Source organism: Myodes glareolus, chromosome 19, assembly GCF_982192425.1.
Source record: "Myodes glareolus chromosome 19, mMyoGla1.1, whole genome shotgun sequence".
NCBI lineage: Eukaryota > Metazoa > Chordata > Mammalia > Rodentia > Cricetidae > Myodes > Myodes glareolus.
This window is the reverse complement of record NC_142044.1, coordinates 54,806,571-54,826,418: the sequence shown is the minus strand read 5'-3', so window position 1 is coordinate 54,826,418 and position 19,848 is coordinate 54,806,571. Positions and strand designations below refer to the sequence as shown.

General features: G+C 39.7%; 1 protein-coding gene across 4 annotated transcripts in view; it reads right to left on the bottom strand.

The window, feature by feature from the left end:
* Cntn1 (contactin 1) overlaps positions 1-19,848 on the bottom strand; it is a 304,667-nt gene that overhangs the window by 84,199 nt on the left and 200,620 nt on the right. For all 4 annotated transcript variants that reach the window (XM_048444803.3, XM_085678791.2, XM_087899195.1 and 1 more), the window contains 5 exons: positions 16,349-16,473; positions 15,622-15,739; positions 14,252-14,402; positions 11,497-11,624; positions 6,199-6,380 (listed from right to left, as the gene is read on the bottom strand). In XM_048444803.3, the coding sequence (XP_048300760.1) occupies positions 6,199-6,380; positions 11,497-11,624; positions 14,252-14,402; positions 15,622-15,739; positions 16,349-16,473 (704 nt within the window). The remainder of the gene's footprint in view (positions 1-6,198; positions 6,381-11,496; positions 11,625-14,251; positions 14,403-15,621; positions 15,740-16,348; positions 16,474-19,848) is intronic.

The window sequence follows — 19,848 nt, the reverse complement described above, 5'->3', positions numbered from 1 at the left end:
AAAGAACGTGCAAGAAAAGCAACATGATCAATACAAAGCATGCTTTGTTCCTTTGAAATTGACAAGGCTGCAAAAAGGCATGTCTTATAAAGCATGCGCTTGGTGAACACAAACAGAAAGTATTAAATAGGTCTAATAAATGTGCTATAATTGAAGCAAGACTTTCCTTTGCTTGAGAGCAGCTACATCAGACACACCATAGAGCCTCACATGCTAGCAGCATCCACAGGCTCCTCTAACAGCAGCAAGTACATCTATTACAGGCAGCCTCTCCTGATAGTGGTACTCTGTGGCTGCTCTAGTGGCAGCAGTTCAGTAGGAACTGTGGGGAGCTGTGGGGGGGGGCTCTGGAGCTGTGGGGTGCCTCTAGGATTGTGGGATGCCTCTGGGGCTGTAGGGTGATTCTGGGACTGTGGTGGGCCTCCAAGCTGTGTGTGGGGGGTGGCTCTGGGACTGTGGGGGAACCTCTGGAGCTGTGGAGAGCCTCTGGAGCTATGGGGAATCTGGATCTGTGGTTGCCTCTGTGGATGTGGGGGACCTCTGAGACTGTGGGGAACTTTGGAGTGCCCTGAGACTGTGGGGGGGGCCTCTGATCTGTAGGGGGGCCTCTGGAGCTCTGGGGACCTGTGGGAGCATCTGGAGCTGCTGAAACATGTTGCATGCGCAAATACAAACCGAGCTGGAACCCCTTAGGAAAGCTACAACTTTTAATCAACCCCAAGGCAATCTTTTCATATCTGATAACCGGGTCTAGCTTCCTTCTCTCCTATGTAGAAGCTGCTCTTCACAGATGTTACATTAACTTGCTTTCCTTTTTAAATTTAAAGCAGGTGAAGTGGCAAAATAGTATAGTTACACCCCACAGCAACTGATAAGGTGTCTGTTTTGTCTCACTGTTTGGTTTGACACACCGCCTAGTGTCTTTCTTCCTGCTAGAATCACTCTGTCTACAGCTGAGCACTGAGAATTCTGGCATCATGATGTCCATGCCACTAACACCTCAGCAACTGTTTTACGACAGTTCTCAAAAAAAGCTCATTCTCTTTAATAAACACAAAGCGTATTTTCACACATACAACTGACACTAATTCTCTCATATTCAATACCTAAATTAATATTGGTTTTAATATTGCAACATTTTAATTACTTGTGTCTAAATTTTGAAAATTAAAAATTCTATAAAGTATGCCATTAAACATTCCAAAGCTCCCATATGTAAGGGAAGCTGTAATTACTAAGAGATCATACAGGGGTTGCCTGGAAATGCTGACAGAAACTGGACCAATGACTCGAGAATTCAGTTTTGACCAATTGGCCCATTTTTAAAGAAAACACACAATAAGAATTTTGTTTGAGTTTCTTGCTAAACATTTTTTTTAAATGAAGGAGCAATATGCCAAAGCTTTGAACCCAATGGGTTTGTTTTAGAGTTGAAAGAAAACTTGGATATGACCTAATTCATGAGGTTTTCATTGGTTCCTATTAGCCTCAGAGTTCTCAACATCTCCAAAGGAAGGAATGAGAGAAGCCCAATAGGTTGGGTTCTTTGCCATTCAGTAACCCCCCCCCACACACACACATACACATGTACAAACACACCATTTTCATAAGAGCAACTTTGCTACCTTTATTGTATATTGTTGTCCTTAATTATATTTTCTTGGGAAAAGTAATTCTGCTAAGTTTTATTAGTGTGTTTGTGTGTGTGTGTTCAATCCTCAAATTCAAGAAAGTAAAAATGGCAAACATGGTGGTATATACCTGAACCAGCACTGGAACTTTCTGCTCGGTTAGCCTCACCTACAGGCACCATGCTAGAGAGAGACATTGTCTCAAGAAAATAAAATAAAAACAGTTTATGGAGCCTGAGGAAAGACACCCAAAGATCTTTGGACAACACGTGCATACACATACATGAGTACATGCAGCCATACCCTAGACAACCCCTTCCACACACATGCGCTTCTCCAACATATATAAAAGAACAAAGGCTTATTGCTGGAAGCAATCATCAACCAATAATTAATGACCTGACCATTGTTTCTTGTTAAGCATCAACTTGGGCTTGTGCCCCCTCCACTTTGAGGTTTCAGTTTTTGAAAGAAGCTAGCTTAACTACAAAGCACATTTTTCTACTTGTTTGCTGCCAGGAAATTGCAAAACAACAACAACAAACCCAAGAGCAAGCAGCAGCAGGTATGTCAGACAACGGCCAGTGAAGAGCAACCTTAGGGTGATTAGGTGCAGCATGCTTACCCCAGGCGGGAAAAGGTTCAAATCTCCAAGTCTGGTTTTGGATTGCACTGACCTACTCTGGTTCCCTTTGCTCAAACTTAACTCTAACCTTTCTCAGGATGCTTTTCAAACCCTCTTTACTGACTGTGCTCTGTTTCTCCATAGCTCTGGACAACCTAGAGCCAGTGACTTGGATCACCAGTGACTTCATACTTACACCCTGCGCTGTGTAGGCTCTTCTTGCCTTACACTGCAAAGGCTGCTACCAGTGTCTGAAGACAAAATTAATGTGGATTATATTGGTGTAAATGGGTCATCAAACAAGATTTTAGGGTAAAATATGACTTGAACAATACTGACTTTCCTCTTAGTACTTATGGGACTCCACAAAGAAAAGAATTACAGTGAGACGTAGCATTGTGTATCACCTCACTGTGTAATGGGAAATATGACATGCATTCGCTTCAAGGTTGGTGCTTAAATTAGGCTGGGCCGTGAATCCTAAAACCTTACGCACGGCTGCCGCTCAGTGGTCAAAGCTGGAAATAGCAAGCTGGGATCAAAACTAGCTTGATTTTTAAATGACTTTTTAAAAAAAAATTTAATGGGAAATGAAAATTTATTTAATAAAAATTAAATTTTATATCTAGATTATTTTTAGTAATTACCACTTCTATTATTAGTCGTTGGAAGCAATAATTATTGAAACATTATGATAATGGCCATTGTCTCATTTTAGACTCTGTATCTGAATTTTTGTATAATTATATAGTCACATAATTATAATTTTTGTTTGTATACATCTTTGCTTGTCAGTGTTTCTTTTGCCTTAGCCTATAGCATTCTTTCCCTCTATCAGAATCTTCTCCCAAATTAAAAATAGTCAAATGTTATTTAAGAGACAGCCAAAGGGACATTTTTTTCTTGTGCAAGTTTGAGCAACAGAGAACCACAGCCCTCTGTGCCTTTTCCACCCCACCGATGTCCCCAATGCCCCCGTGTTTTCACTCTCTAAGCCTCAGGTGGAAGTTTTCCCAACAAACCCAGAAGCTGGGGCTAGACATGAGGGCTGTCTCTGAAAGATAGCTGAGATGTGTTTCTGACACTTCCACTTAAATGTCATTCAGTCGTGAGGTTTGTCACTGACTTTTTGTTGAGAACAGAAGACACTAAGAAGCCTTTGCTGGACTTTGGGAGGTTCAAAAGAGAATTGCTCCGATCACTTACTTTACAAAAACGGTTGGAACGTAAAACAAGTGGATCTATTTAATTACAATAGCCACTCTTATCCTGAGACTGTATTTTTTTATGAATTTAACTCTTTAGTCTTTTTTTTGAAGTGCCAATAATGGACATTTGCTAATGTGATTCAGTTTTGTCCCATATTTTTCCCAGAAAATACAGTTTTGGCTTATCTGTTAGCTGATGGGAACCACTTGAGGTGAAGAATCCCAATCAGGGCTCACTACCAGCAAACACTCATTAGACCAGCACAGGGCCAGCTATTTACTGCCCCCTCTGTGATGATCCTTTGCAGATAGAGCATAGTCTCAACAACTCATTCCTTATCTGTGTTCTCATTTTTTTTCCTTTAGCATAGCAACCATTTCCTTCCTCTATTTCTTTTTCTCATTTTTTCCTTTTTCACCTAATTTTTGTTATAGTGGGTATTAGTGTCAAATAACCCGAAGTAACTATTATTTTAAAGAATGTACCTAGGCTGTAAATGTGAAGTTTCACCATAATTAGGGTAACTTTTACCTCCCAGATCTATTTTTATAGACTGCCTTGAAGGCAGTGAGCTCCACAGCTGTTACTTGTTATTGCAGCTATTACAAGCTCTGCTTGTCATCTTCCAAGATGGTAGGTCAGAAATTATTCAATTTATTACACCAAATGAATAAATGAACTGGAAACTTCATTTCTCTAATTAAGACTTATTGATTTCCTTAAAATCATTAAAAACTGAGGAGGACTTGTCTTTCAAAAACTACCAAATAATGTAAAGAATTATTAAAATGATAAAGATTGTAGTTCCAGTTTAACTAAGGATAGACAAGTTATATTAAGAGCATCATAAAAGTTTCACTTATAAGATCAAAATAACATATGTTATTCCCTGCTAATTTTTTTTTCTTTTTCTTTTTTTTATGTACACAACATTCTGTCTGTCTGTATGTCTGCAGGCCAGAAGAGGGCACCAGACTTCATTACAGATGGTTGTGAGCCACCATGTGGTTGCTGGGAATTGAACTCAAGACCTTTGGAAGAGCAGGCAATGCTCTTAACCTCTGAGCCATCTCTCCAGTCCTTCCCTGTTAATTTTAAGTGTAGTTTTGACTCAGAAACCAAATTTGCACATTTACTATTGATTTATTATTATTATTGATCAGTGCCAGTAAAGAACTGGACTCTACAGTGAGCATGCAGGGGCATCACATGCACACTCAGAGAGTTCAGAATGCAGCAAAACTATCCAGAAATGTCCCTGTCTGGTTAAAGAACGTCTTACTCTACCTAAAGAAAAAGTGCTAGACAAATGAAGTACAGGCAACTCGTCAACCTGAAGCATAATGTTATTATAATTTATAAACATTTATTCAGATTACATGTGATGTAAAAATTCTGAAATATCCCATTGAGTTGGTTCAAGCTTGTGTGTACATTAATACCTGGTTTTGAAGTTAGTGTTTTCTTTTTCCCTTTTATGCTTGCTTCTGTTTTGTTTGTTTGTTTGTTTTTCTTGAGACGGGGACTCACTATGTAGTCCAGGCTGGCCTCTAGCCTCAAGAATCTAAGATTCTCTTGATTTAGCTTCCCGAGTGCTGAGGTTCAAGGCATACTTACCAGATCAGCATATTTTCATTTGTTCTAATTGACTTTGTTTCTATCATTTAAATGTTAAATAAAAATTTCACACATATATATTACTGTACTTTGGTTATATCCCCCACCACTTTGCTCTCTGCATCCTATGCCCTCTTATTGGTCTCCTCCTACAAACATAATTCCCATTCTCAACACATCTTCGTCATTAAGGACATGTGCCAAACAGATACACAAGATCCTAAGGAGTCTTTCCAGAGAGGAGACAGAAGCACATGTGGGACCAGTTTGTCCCCTGATGGCCTCAGCACTGTCCACACCCCCAGTGATGTCCCCATGGAGGTCAATCCCCTGCATCATTTCTAGGCATTCTCTCTGTCCTTTAGGTGCTGTGTTAAATGACAAAGTTTGTGGAATGTACAGTTTCCAAGTCCTAAAATTAACCACTTTATCTATTTCAAGCCACACAGACTGGTTCAAGTCTTGAAACACAAACATTTCATTGATTTATTACCTCCATAGAGTAAAATAAATAACTTTAAAATAATCAATATAACATGGACTAAGTTCAATGTTTTCTCTCATTAAAGTAAAATTGATGGGTTCTCTGGTACAAATTTAATCGGGTAATGTCCATATCAATACAAAAATCATATAATAGGAAAATAAACCTAAAAATCAATAAATATTTGAGGATATCACCCTCAGACTCATTAATACTAGTCCTTTACAAATGTTTAAGAGTACCATGATTAATCTAAGAAAAATTAGAAGCTTTTCACATGAATGTCACATCATTAAATTTAAAAAAAATATTTATTATGTATACAATATTCTGTCTGTGTGTATGCCTGCAGGCCAAATTTAAAATATTATAAAATAGTATTATGTTTATGAATTTTTAAGTGTGTGTGTATGTGTGTGTGTGTGTGTATAAACTATGGCACAATTTCACCAGAAAGCTACTTTTGGGAGTTGGTCTTCTTCTGCTGTGTGAATTCCAAGAATTAAACTCAGGTCCAGAGATTTGGTGGTCTACTTAGCTGCTAAGCTATTTCTCTGGCTCATGACTGAAGTTTTAGTGCAGATACATAAGAATCATTGAGATGTTAATAAGATGAAATATAAAACACATACCATATAATTCCTCTGGTAATGAATATGCGTAATTTCCTTATTAAAATCAATCACATAGCCATTGAAGGACCAGACAAATGTGAGATCCAAGGAAGGGTCGAAGGAGGCAGCACACTGCATTGTAGCATTTTCTCCAACAGTGATATCAGCATTAATTGGGGCCAAAATGATTCGTGTAGGATCTGCATGTTTTGAAATAAAAAAAGAGTAAATCACATTAAAAGACATTATGAGGCATCATATTATCTGGTATTGTAGAAGACCTGCCACCTGAGGACCTCTGCTAACCATCATGAATAAGCTCTGGGAGGCCTTAAAATTGAATTTCAAGTACCACCCAGCTCTTCCAAAACCCTACAATGTGGTTTAAGGGTGGTAACAACTTTGGATCCTAAAGCTCATTCAATGAAAGTGGGCCAGATATTTATACTAAAAGATGCAATGAACAGTCTACAAATTTCCAAGGCCCATCACACATGTGCGTGCACACACGCATATACACACACACAAATCCAAGTAACACAAAATCCAATACAACATGATTCCTCCAAAATGATTAAACCCACATTAATTATCCCCAATGAGAGCAACTTAGATGACAAGACAACTAATTCAAAAGAACAACTGTGGGAATGTTTAAGTGGCTCAAAGGGAATACAAGTAAATCTTAAAATGAAAGCCAGTAAAACACAAACAGCTTAATAAAATGAGAAAAATTCAGGATATATGAAAACATAATTCAATAGAGAGATACAATTACTGAAGAAATCCCAAACTAAAATAAAACTCAAAATGAAATATTCAGCATGTCTATTAAAAAGTGTAGTGGACTCACTAATAAAATATATCTAGCAGAAGATAGACTATCAGGACTTAAAGACAAGGAAGAAGAATTGGATTACTCTGTCAAATAAAATAATAAGTTTTAAATAAATTAATAAGTTTTAAACATGAACAAGAACATGTAGTCTCAGGGATAAAAAGCCCTGTTATGAGTAACTTTCCTCTGGAATTAGTGACCTCTATCTTTGGTAGTTCAGCTGTACCTCTTGCAAAGTGAATATCTACTCTGAGCTTGTTGATTGTGTATATCCCTCATAGACTGTTGGGGAGAGTCATGAGACCATTTGAGTATTTATCAGATCCCTACTCCGTTATATACATCTCTGTCTTAATTGCATGTGACTCAGATAGGGCTAGAATGTATAGGTTGGAGAGACTAGGGAAGGGGATTCATCTATGCAGTTATGGGAAGCCCTCACCTCTACTAGGTAAAGGCTTTTTAGGTGTGGCCTGTTGGAGTCGGAGCACCCACATTCCTGCAAGCAACCTCTCACATATGCTCTAAGAGGAAGCCCAAGAAGCTCATTGGTTCCTAAGAGAGAACTTTGGTAGAACCATCCCTCAGTTTGTCATTAGGACCAAGGGGAAGATGTTGTTTACATCTCCCCATGAAAGGAATTATAACCCAAAGTGTAAACATATAAAACAGTGATATAAATAAAGGAAAAGAAATAAAGATTAAAGAAACAGAACAGTTTTTTAAAGACTCATAGAAGAAGAATTCTGAAATCCATGGAAAGAGATGACCACTAAGATGAAAGAAGCATATAAATCAATCTATCAAACAAAAAACGAACAAAAACCAACCATCCAAATAGTATCAGAAAGAAACTCCCCGTGTCATGTAATTGTCAAAGCTCTAAAGGTACAGAGAAAGGATATTGAAAGCTTCAAGAGAGAAACACCAAATCACATAGAAAGGAATATCCATCAGTTTTGGTGATGGCAAGTTTTTGATGATGACTAAGCCTAAAAGACATAGAGTGATGTCCTACAAGTTCTGGAAGACCACAGATGACAACACAGACAACTATGCTCACTAAGACACTATGATCACTAAGATCATGATTGAAGGGAAAAGAAAAGTTTTCCATGATAAAAGCAGACTAAAAGTGTTTGCTATCACCAAGACACCCCTACAGAGTATATTGGAGGAATATCTCAGATTGAAGAGAAAAATAAGTGTATCCAAGAGACTAGATGGGAAAATAGACAATGTTAGGTCAGCACTTGAGCAGAGGAAGACCAAGAAAAGAAACACTACAAGATTAACAAAATGACATGTATCAAACACACATCTTTCAATAATAACTTTGATTATCTTCTCTTTCAGGTCCCCAGTCAAACGGCATAAGCTTGCAGACGAGATTGGAAAACAGCATCCACCATTTTTCTGTCTCTGAGAAACATACCTCCTTATCAAATATAGACTCTACCCAATATGGAAGGATGAGCAAAGGTATTCCACGTAAATAGAAACAAGAAATAGTTTGTCATAGGACTCTGGTAGCACAGATTATAAAACCAACAGTAGACAAATGAGATCTCAGAAAACTAAAAACCTTCTATACAGCAAAGTAAGTCATTTGTCTAATGAAGAGGAAACCCACAGAATAGGAAAAAAATCTTTGCCAGCTATATTTCTGACAGAGGATTAATATGATTAATATTTGGCATACATAAAGAACTCAAAAAACTGATCATCAAGAAAATAAACAACACAATCCAAAAAGGGGGCATCACTTTGAACAGAGTCCTCAAAAGAAAAAATTAAAAATGACTGATAAATACTTAGAGAAATGCTCAATGACATTTTTAGTCATTAGGGAAATGAAAATTAAGACTATTATGAGATTCCAACTCACCCTAGTCAGAATGGCTATATGAACAAATCAATGGATAAAAAAATGTTGGCAAGGATGTAGATACAAAGGAACTCTTACATACTGTGAGTAGCCATCATGGACATAAGTGCAGTGGCTCAGAAAATAGCAAGAACTAGAATTCCCATATGACCTGGTTATCCCACTCCTGTGCGTACACCCAAAGCACTCCAGATTCCTTTCCTGAGATAATTTCACACCTCGTTTATTCCTTCTCCAGCTAGGAAGTAGAATCAGCATAGTTTCCCACAATCTGCTGAATGAATAATAAATGTGTAGCATATACACAGATGAATTTTGCTCAGCTACAGAGAAAACGAAAATGGGAAATTTTCAGGTGAATTTATGAGACTAGAGAAAAAATAATGAGCAAGGTAAGTAACCTAGGCTCAAAATGATAAAAAAAACATATATTTTCTCTCATATGTGGTTCTTAGCTTCAAATATTTAGAGTTTTCATGTTTAAAATAGAAGATCTGTAAAGGTAAGTAAATCAGAAAAGGACTATTGAGATCGGGAAAGTCTTTAAGGGAGAATATATAGAATTTCACAGGTGACATAAAAACAAGTAAAAGAAATTTAGGGAGTGGAAAGTCTAATCAGAAAAGGGTGTTAGAAGTGGGGCAGACTGGGATGTACAAAAGGTTAATCAAAACTAAGGATCTATGAAAAGTGCATATAAAACTTACTACCTAAAAATAAATTTTTGAGTTAGAAGGAGAGAGAGAGAGAGTTACAAGGGAGCTATCCTTCTGGTCTAGGATTCTTAGGATTATTATTGTTAGGTTATTCTTGAAGATAAAGGGTTGCAGGTAAGTGATAGCTCTTGATGTGCTATTGCATGGACCAGAGATTCCCAATAATACAGGACCCTTGTCACTATAACTAGTTTGCAAAAGCTATGGACAAAAACAACACATATTTTGGTTACAAGGTATAGAGAAATGAAGCTAGAACTGAGCCTAGAAGCTTTCCCTTGCTGCCTTGCTTTCACATTGCTAGAAGATATTATATAGAGTGCTGGGGGGGGGAGGGGAGATTAAGGCAACAACATTCTTACCCAGCTATAAACCCTATTGCCTGTAATATCATTATATCAGGGAAGATGTGCCCATTTATGCAATTATGGCATGATTATCATGGGGGTAACCACTCGCTCTGATTGGATTTGAGGCTGGCCACACACAAAGTCATTTGTTACTACAAAGCCATTCAAAATCCCATGGCAGAGGATGTCTTAGACCTTAGGGACAAACTTGATACTATTGTTTATTTAAATTGTCATGGTGCCAAAGTCCCTTCTACAGTTTTAAGTTTATACTGATAGCAAATGCTATTCCCAGCTTTGAACCAGAGATATCCCTGTAATGGATGCCAGTGCATACAGATGCTCATGGCATCTTGAAATGGTTAAAATAGGTGACAGTTGAATGCTTAGCCCTAAGTAGAATATTTATACTACTCTTTATAAATCTCAGAGAGTGCCACGAATAAGAGGATGGAAAGAAGGAAGATCTGAATGACAGACAGAAGAGTCTTCTAGGCATGGCAGAGCCAATGTAGTCATGACTTCAGAGCAGCTGTGGTAGTCTACAGTGAGGCTACACAAGCCCAGGTTTATGGGGCTCACTGGGGTGGGATAATGGTCTTTTACATTGCAAAGATTTATTACTCATATTGGTTCAATACAGCACTGATTAGCCAGTAGTCAGGCAGGAAGTACAGGAAAGGCAACCAGACTAAGAGAATTCTGGGAAAAAGAAGACAGAGACTCAGTCATCAGCTAGACACAGAGGAAGTAAGATGAGAATGCCTCACTGATAAAAGGTACCAAGCCATGTGGCTAAACATAGACAAGAATTATGGCTTAATTTAAATTGTAAGAACTACTTAATAATAAGCCTGAGCTAATAGGCCAAACAGTTTACAGTTAATATAAGTCTCTTTGTATTTCTTTGGGGTTGAATGACTGCAGGACCAGGTGAGACAGAAACTTCCATCTACAGTTCACCCTCTCCTTGTATAATTATTTGCTACTGTTGGGTTCTTCAGGAGGGACCATTATTGTCCAATTGACAATACAAATCCTATTGTGTTTCAACAGGTAAAGTTCCAAAACCATATTCACATAGATGACACATGTTCAACTCAGTGGGTCTTATCACAGTAATAAACCCAAGCCCTAACACTTAATAACAAAGCTATTAAAGAAGGGAGCTTCGAGAGAGGAAGTGGGTCACAGGGGTGAGAAGGGTGTTAGAGATGGCAGTTATCACAAGCAGAATGCACATGATACTTGTGTGAAATTGTAAAAGAACAAACTCAATAAAAGGTTTTAAAAATGAATAAAACCCAGTATATTCTGATCCATGCTGCAAAGGAATAGGATGTTTTCACATTTATTTCCAGTAAGAACTCCTCAGAGGAAGGAACTTGCCCAGCAGGCTTCTGAAATGGAAACTCATCACTACATTGATTGTATTAGAAACTTAGTTTTGAATGACATATATGCAGGACTGCAAACTTAAGCATCATTTAACAAACATGACTCAAATATCAAAGGATTTCTTACTTGTGATCACCAGAGTCCCAGTGCTATTGGCTTTCCCCCTATTATTTTCTGCAAAGCATGTATAAACTCCTCCATCGTTCCTTGTAATATTATTGATTTCCAAGCTACCATCTTCCCATATGAGTATCCTATAAAATTAAAAAAACACACAATTCATAAAACACATTTAATAACATATATTACTATTGTACCTTGCAATACAAATGTTATTATTACATTTTATACCAGTATCTTCTTAATACATTTTAAGACATTTTCAAGGTCCAGTCTTTGTTTCAAATGTTCTCTCTTGGCATTGGCAGAGTGCTGGGAAGCTAATCTTCATCACTTTCCTAGATAACTGCTAGGGTCCTAAGGAAGATTCTTTGTGCTCCTATGAGCCCAGGCTAGTTGTTCCATAAGTTTTCTTGTGATATCCTTGACACCCCTGACCCTGGCTTGTACAGTCCTTCCCCCCTCTCGTCGGCAGGATTCCCCATTGGCCCAGTGCTGGGCTGTGGATGTCTTCTCTTGCATTCTCTTATCCTTAAATTCAACATTAAATACTTGTTACTTCTTCAACTTTCTTTAAATCATTTTCTAAACTTTATCTCCTTGTTTTCAAAACAATAGAAATATTAGTTTTTTTTGAAAGGACAGTCTGATAAAAAAATAATTAGGACATCTCTATCTTACTAAGTAATGTTGAAATTCTGCTCCAATGTGTAATAAGATTCTCTTCCATCTCTTGCATTATCCAGTTCTAACTTACAGCTTATTTTGGAATCTGTTTTTGAAACAAGACAACAGACAACAGCAAAAAGTGGTTGTGGTTTTTTTTGTTGTTGTTGTTGGTTTTTTTGTTTTTTTTTTTGCTAAGGAGGATTTTCTCCAAATGTGAAGGAACATAATGAGCCACTGTGCCATGCTCTGCACAGAAAAACTGGCCACTGCATTTTGTGAAGAACACAGACTTTAGCCCAATGCCATCTTGACTGGAATCTGGGGACTTCACAGTGAGGTCAGTTCCTGTAGACATAAAACTCCTCTTAGAAGCACTTTTGGCCAAAGCACTTTCTTGGGCTCCTATCGGTCTCTCTTCAAACAGTGGAGAATCCAAGACTGTTCAACCAGACTTTTCTGCCTTCCTTCAAACTCTTCATGTCTCAAATCGGCCTGCACCTCATCAGATGTCTCTCCAGCCTCCACTCAGCTCTGTCTCTACTTTTTCTCCCAGACATTTTGTCTCTAATAAATGCGACTCTCAGATGGCTTATCACATCTTGGCGTCGGGCTCTTTGTACATTTTCTCTCTGCAGTGGTATATTATTTGTATTTTGATAAAAAGAAAATCAACCCGAAAACCAGAAAAACAAAGCAGACAAGTCACTAAAAAAGTCTTACCCCTACCAAGACTCTCCTCTCATTTTATATTCCCTCTAGCACTAGGATTAAGGGTGTGACTCCCTAGCACTGTTTTAAAGGTATAGTCTACCACCACCTAGATTTATTTCTGCATTGATCTTATGTAGCCCAGGGTGGCCCTTAACTCATAGAGTCATCTGACTGTCTCTGTCTCCCAAATGGTGTGTCACCAATTGCCTGACCTCTAGTGACTTTAGCTTTTCCTCTGGCCTTAAGGCAAGATTTATTTATCAAAATAAAAATAATATACCATTAAATCTCACAGTAAAATTATTAATGCTTCCCCTCATTTCAAGTCCTTGTCAAACTTCTACCCACCCCTATTTAAAAATTTTGCACAGAAATAAAAATTACAATCAAGTAACAGTGGAAAACCTTAACAATTTTTCTATCAAACCCATACTAATTTTAGTTTACATATATGTCTTATAGATTACTATATCATATAATGACATATTACTATAATAATGTATATATTACTATACATGATATATATTATAGGTGGTGATATATACAATGCATTATATATAGTTTACATATTATATATATGCCATGTATATGTGTGTGCTTAAATTTGATCTTTATCATGTTCAAAGTGCCCTATATCACACCGTGACCTTTCAGCCAGTGCATATTTCTCAGTGACAGGATTTCATATAAGTACCATTAGACTATAATAGAACCCAAAAGCTCCTATCATCTGATGGTGCTCCAGCCATGGCAGTGTCATATGCAAGGCATCGTGGATCCTGGAGCTAAAGATTTCCTACACTGCCAGTCTATACACTTTTAAATGTTGGGTACCACATGCTTCTCAGTAGTGACAAATGACTATGCTTCTGCCTTGAATGCTTGATATACTTATTCCTTCATATACTTCTTCATATAACATGAAAATGGAACAGGCACTCTGCAGGCACAAAAATCACTGGTTTGTTAAACTACTTTTTATAGAGAGATTCATCCAAATAATATTTTATTTATTCTTACTGACCTCTGTTCAGACTTTAATTTCAAACAATTCATATTTGTATTTAACTTTTAAAATTTATTTAAATATATATACACACATATGTATATATATAAAATCTTCAACATTCAAATATATATATATATATACATATATATATATATATATAATCTTCAACATTCAAAAAGTCCTTGCACGTGAACCCTCTATTATAAAGTGGTTGTTGACACTGAATTGTTAATGAACTAAAGCAGTAATCAAAAATTGAACTTGGAGACTCCATGCGGAAGCCACTCAGCTGACTTGAAAGACACTAAGCACAGTAACATTGTGAGATCTGAGGAGCCAGGGAGCGTCAGCTCTGCCCCAGTCTGACCTGACCTGCTGCTGTTGACCAGCCACTCTGTCCCTTTGCTCCACGAAAACTTGGGTTTTGGCGCAGCCTTGGGCTTGCATTCAATGATAACTCTTCCTCCTTTAGCAGCCAGGATCTTTTTCTTCATGGGATTCATCTCAAACGTTGGAGCCAACGCTACAAGGTAAGCAGAGGATTATCATTCTCTTTTTGCTATCAAACCCAATATTGTTTCTGGATTGTAGCTTCTTTTATAGATCAATAATCTATAGGAAGGACTGAGGTAAGTATGATCAGTTGTAGTTCATGGGCATCTCATACATAACTTTTATTTGATAATTTAATAACATCTCCAGCTCAATGGACAACTGCTGACAGCTTTATCAGCCACTACTTTAGTTTTAATCACATCTTATGCTCCTGCTCACCAAAAAGGCATCTTGAATCCAATTGTTCTGTTTTGATTCTACAAGGGAATTTAGTGCAAAAGATGGTGAGAACTCCTTGGACTACAAATGTTATATCAATATAAATTTTCACATATGTGCACCACCTTTCCACTCAGGATACCTCAAGTGACTAACGGGAGAATTGAAGTCTATTACACTGATATAATTTTTTTAGGCTATCACAGGTTGTTGGCATTTGAATGTCAAAACCCCTTTCAGTAAATAATGGAATCCCACTTAACTATCCATTCTCTGAGCACCAGTGGAATTCCCCACTCTTTAAAGAGCAAATCCAGGTCTTCAGAACCTACCTACAGACAGCTAGGAGAAGAGTGGGTCCAGATAACTGGTTAAGAAGCCCATGGCACGGCTGAAGTTCATCTTCAAGCCACAGTACAGACTCATAATTATAAAGTCATGACCCAGAGTCTTATAATCCCAGTGACAGTATGCTCTATGTCCTCCAAGCTCCCCCATCTAGTCCACTGCCAAATTCCTTTCGGGATTAGCAGGCACAATGTGTCCCAGTCATCTGCATCCCATCTCTTCTGGGGACACTTTTCAAGCCGGTGTGCATGTGACTCTATCATTTAGTCTAGTGATTCTTAAACTTCAACTGCTTGTCAAAATCGTCTTAGCATCTAGTTAAAATGTCTGCTGGGCAGGTTGACGGTGGGACCTGGAGTATTCACATGTAACAAGCTCTGAGAGTTGTTACCTCAGCTACTCCTCTGGGGAGGTTGCTTTTCACAGCAAATATTTAGTCTGTTTCATTGTTCCTTTAGCCTGGATTTTGATAGCTGGGAATTTATAGCTATGTAACCAACTTGTGCTGTGCATCTAACTCAAAGAAAAGTGAAACGGAATGTGAGCTATGGATACCCTTCTATCAATTTATATGTGGTTTGTTTGATAAACATCTATCAAAAATTGGAAAGGATACTGACCCAGGATCTTGAGCTCGGCATTCGCATAAATGGATCCATACGCATTTTCTGCTATGCACTGGTACATCCCAGCATTATCAAAAGTCACATCATATAGTCTCAGTTCTCCTTTGTGATACTGAAGAGTAAAAGAAATTACACGGCTTTGAGGAACACAGGTGTAAACTCTCCCACTCAACTCTAGGTTAGCACTTAACTTACATTGTGCTTATCCACCCCCATTCTCTCCTAAAATGCACAGACAGGGTTTCTATGGCGTGGAGAAGACCAACCCACTTACCATGCCCAGTGACTCTTGTTTTATTCATCTTAAAGAGCCGAGAGTCCACCTTTTCCCCTTTGGACCAGCTGTGAGATTATAGTGGGAAGGTAGAGAAGGGCCCCACCGCTGTCACTTGTCCCAAGGCTATGATAGGACTTAGCACGTCTCTCTTACCTCTGTTTCTGTGGGATTCAGGGAAACAGTGGCAAAGAGGGGACAATATGAGTGGACATGGTTCAATAGGAAGGGGGATGCGGAACAAAGGAAAAATAAGGGGAAAAAAAGAGAGAGGTAAAGATGCCATTACAGAAAACTGTTGAAACTGAAAGAAGACCCTTTTGTTTTTCAAGGAAGATTTTCTGTCTCAGGGCCCAAGTACCCTGAGAAGTGACCAAGCACACATGTGACCATTGTGTGGCTACCTGAACTGATTCAGCAGTAGCAAAAGCCCTTCAGCCTACTTACCGCATATCCGTTTTTTAGCCATCTGATCGTAGGGATGGGCTTCCCTGTGGCCACGCAAGGCCAGTAGAGGTCACTGCCTATGTCCACCTCGGTGTCGTTGATATGCTCTACCCATTCAGGAAACGCTGTAAAGGAGGAACATCATCAGTGTCTCCATGCCCATCACAATCACAAGGGTCTAAGTTTTGCATTTTGTCAGCTTTATTCTGGCATGTTTACCAGATATTCTGTGTGTGCCTACACAGGTCTATATTCTACAAACAAACACATATTATCATAGAATAAGATAACTATCATTTAGTTAGTAACTATGCTTCTGGATTTATTTATTTTTGTTTATATGCATTGTGTGCCTGTATGATTTCATGTGCACCCTATGCACGCAGGTGCTACCAAAGCCCAGAGGACACTTGGTCTCCTGGAGAGAAGCTATAGGCAATTGGAGCCACCTGATATGGGGGACTGAGAACTGAATGACAGTCCTATGAGTGAGAAAGAAGTGTTTTTTAACTTCTGAAGCATTCTTCTAGCCCAGTTAATTGCTTTTATTATTTACAAATTCAAAAGTTAATTGAGGATAAATATTAAATTACTTGATTTGTTCCTTATAACTTGAATCATTTGGATATGACAAAATTACAATTGAGATTTTAAAAGAGCTATGTTTCAATAGTCTATCACGAAAAGACTATCATATATATATATATGTAATATTTTTATATATCACTTGCTTGAGTGAAATGGACTTCAGTTGAAGGACCCCAACTTCATTGGGGTCACAGTTAAAACTGTGGTTTTAACTTTAACCACAGTTATAACGCTCTGCAAAGGTTTTCAGATAGCAAGCTTCATTAAAGGCCGGGATGCTAAGCAAAGACACCTGAGATTAGAACGAGGACAGCCTTATCTGGCAGCAGGACAGGAGATTTATGAACTGACATGAGTAGGAACAAAGACTTCAAGGGAGGAAGAGAGGATTGCGAGGCCTGAGTCACGTACAGAGCGAGCCTCTCACGAGTCAGGGGCTGTGCAAATCAGACATCTAGTCGCCAGCCAAGCTAGGAAGGCAGGAAGAGATAAGAAAAACAGGTAGCACAGCCCCCTCCTTGGTATCCAGGTGGGTCTGGACAACCCCCTCCTTGGTATCCAGGTGGGTCTGGACAACCCCCTCCTTGGTATTTAGGTAAAAGGTCAAGAATGTGCCACTCAGCTTAACCTTATTTGAACTGACCAATGAAATGAAAGCTTTTCTGCTTCTGTACCCGCGCTTTTGCTCCCCTATAAAAACCCCTCATCCCCAACCTGCAGGCGCGCAAGTCCCCGAGAGACTCTGTCGCCCGCAGGTACCTATGTATCCACCAATAAACCTCCTGCTGTTTGCATCCGGCTGCGTGTTTTCGACTGGTCTCTGGACACGGGGTCCTTCCCGAGGGAAGACGCCCAGCGGGGAGTCTTTCATTTGGTGCATTGGCCGGGAAGTTGAGGCCCCTATCCCAGAGACCGCCGAATCACTGCTGGGAGGTGAGGTGAGCTGGCCAGAATTTCTATGTTCTATGTTTTATGTACTTGTCTTACGTCTTTGGCGTTTGATTGTTGCGCTGCGAATTTGAATTTGTACGATTCAGCTGGGTCGATTTGTATTTTGGCGGGCCTCGGAAGGAGTTGACGGGCTTGGAAACTTCCCCCCCGCACCCCGGAAGACGTTCCGTGGGAGTTTGGGAGCCTGATTTTTCGGGCTCATTTGTCTGAGCCCACGACCAGAGTCGGACTTTGTCCGAAGGTACGGGGCTCGTTTGTTTGAACCCATGACCAGTGTAGGACGTTTGTCTGAGGCGTCGGGGTTCGTTTGGGAGGTGGGGATATCCGGAGCCCCGTCGTAAGCCTCCGTTTGCACAGCATGTTTGATTGTCAGTCTGTTTGTCCTATTGTGCATCTTTATGGTTTTGTCTGTTTGTTTACGGAAACACCAGCAGGGGGCAGTCTCTGACTACCCCTTTTAGCTTACTACAGATCGGTACCTGGGAGAGTTTGGCCTATGATCCACCCCCAGCGCGGCAGCATGCACGGGGGCTAGGGAAGCGGCCCCCGGGGCCCGGATGCCAGCCGTTCGCCGGCCGCTAATGCCACTGCCCACCGCGGACCCAGCTCCCGGGAGCCCAGGCCTTAACGAGCGGCCGGGAACCATGAGAGCCGGTAGTCTGCCTGGCCTCCCCGCCGCGGAGAGCGAGGTTTGCCGGCGAGCCCAGGGCAAGCAGCAGAGTCCCCGCCCACAACCGCCCGCCCTCGGCCTGCGAGCCATCGCGGGCGGGACTCCAATGGGGGAGGAGGCAATGGCCCCGCCCCGCCCCTGCCGCCCCGGGCCAGGAGAGCTCCGCCGCACACTACCATTGTTTTGCGGGACCTCTGCGGCCCCGTGCGCTTGCACGCCCACCGCCGCCTTCCAATGTCTTTCTCCCCGCGCGGCCCCGAAGGCGCCCGCCCTCGCCATCTGCGGGCTGCGGGCCCTGATGAATAACTCGGGGCTGGTCACACCCATGAAGCAGCTTAAAGTTTTTGGGTTGTTTGATGTTTTTGTCCGTCCATGTAAGGCCTTTGTCCTGACTTAGACTTAATGACTTCTTGACTTTGATATTATGTTCACTTACAAGACTTTAGAGATATGGCCATAAACATAAGGGTATATTAAAAAAAAAGAGAAAGAAAAAAAGAATCAGCCTCAGCCCCAAGCACGTGGATGGCTGGGCTGGATAATTGCTATGACTCAAAGATGTTAACAATCTTTTTTCCTCAATGAGCTGGGAGCTGTGCGTCTCAAACCTCTGGTCAAAGCTGGCCAAGGCTTAACTCCTGTGATGAACTCTTTCAGATCCTATGGGTTATAAATGTTATAAATATCTGTCATCATTTATAGAGGCTGGTCACAAATTATTGTCGGTTAATGTAAAAAATTTTGCTGATCTCAAATGTTTCGTACTGGTACAGGATTTTATGTACTGTTATTGTTTAAAAATTATCATTGGTTAATGTTTCATTTTTTTTTAAGAAAGAGCCTATTGTTGATCTCAGATGTTTCACACTGGTATAGGATTTTATATGCTGTTCTTGTTTAAAATATAGCCATATATCCCCACTGGAAAAAAAAACCACAAGAAAGACTTTGGTAAGAGTTTTATGCTGTCTAAAAAGCAAGAGAAATTTTTGCTGTGTTGTCTAAAAGCAAGGGAAATTTTGGTTAAAAAATATGTAAACAGATGGGCCTTATCTAGGTCCCCATGTATGTTTTTAAGGTCCAACTTAAAGCAGGTAAGGAGCAGCTGACAGTCCATCACCGCAGGGCTCTGCTATCTATGTTTCTTGAGCATTTAAAGGAGGCTTACAGGCATTATACTCCCCATAGACCCTCAGAGGTTGTCTTGGCAGAAGGAGGTCTATGGTACCTATGGCCTTTATAGGACAGTCAGCATCAGATATTATGGTTAAAAAGGTTGCAGAATTTGATT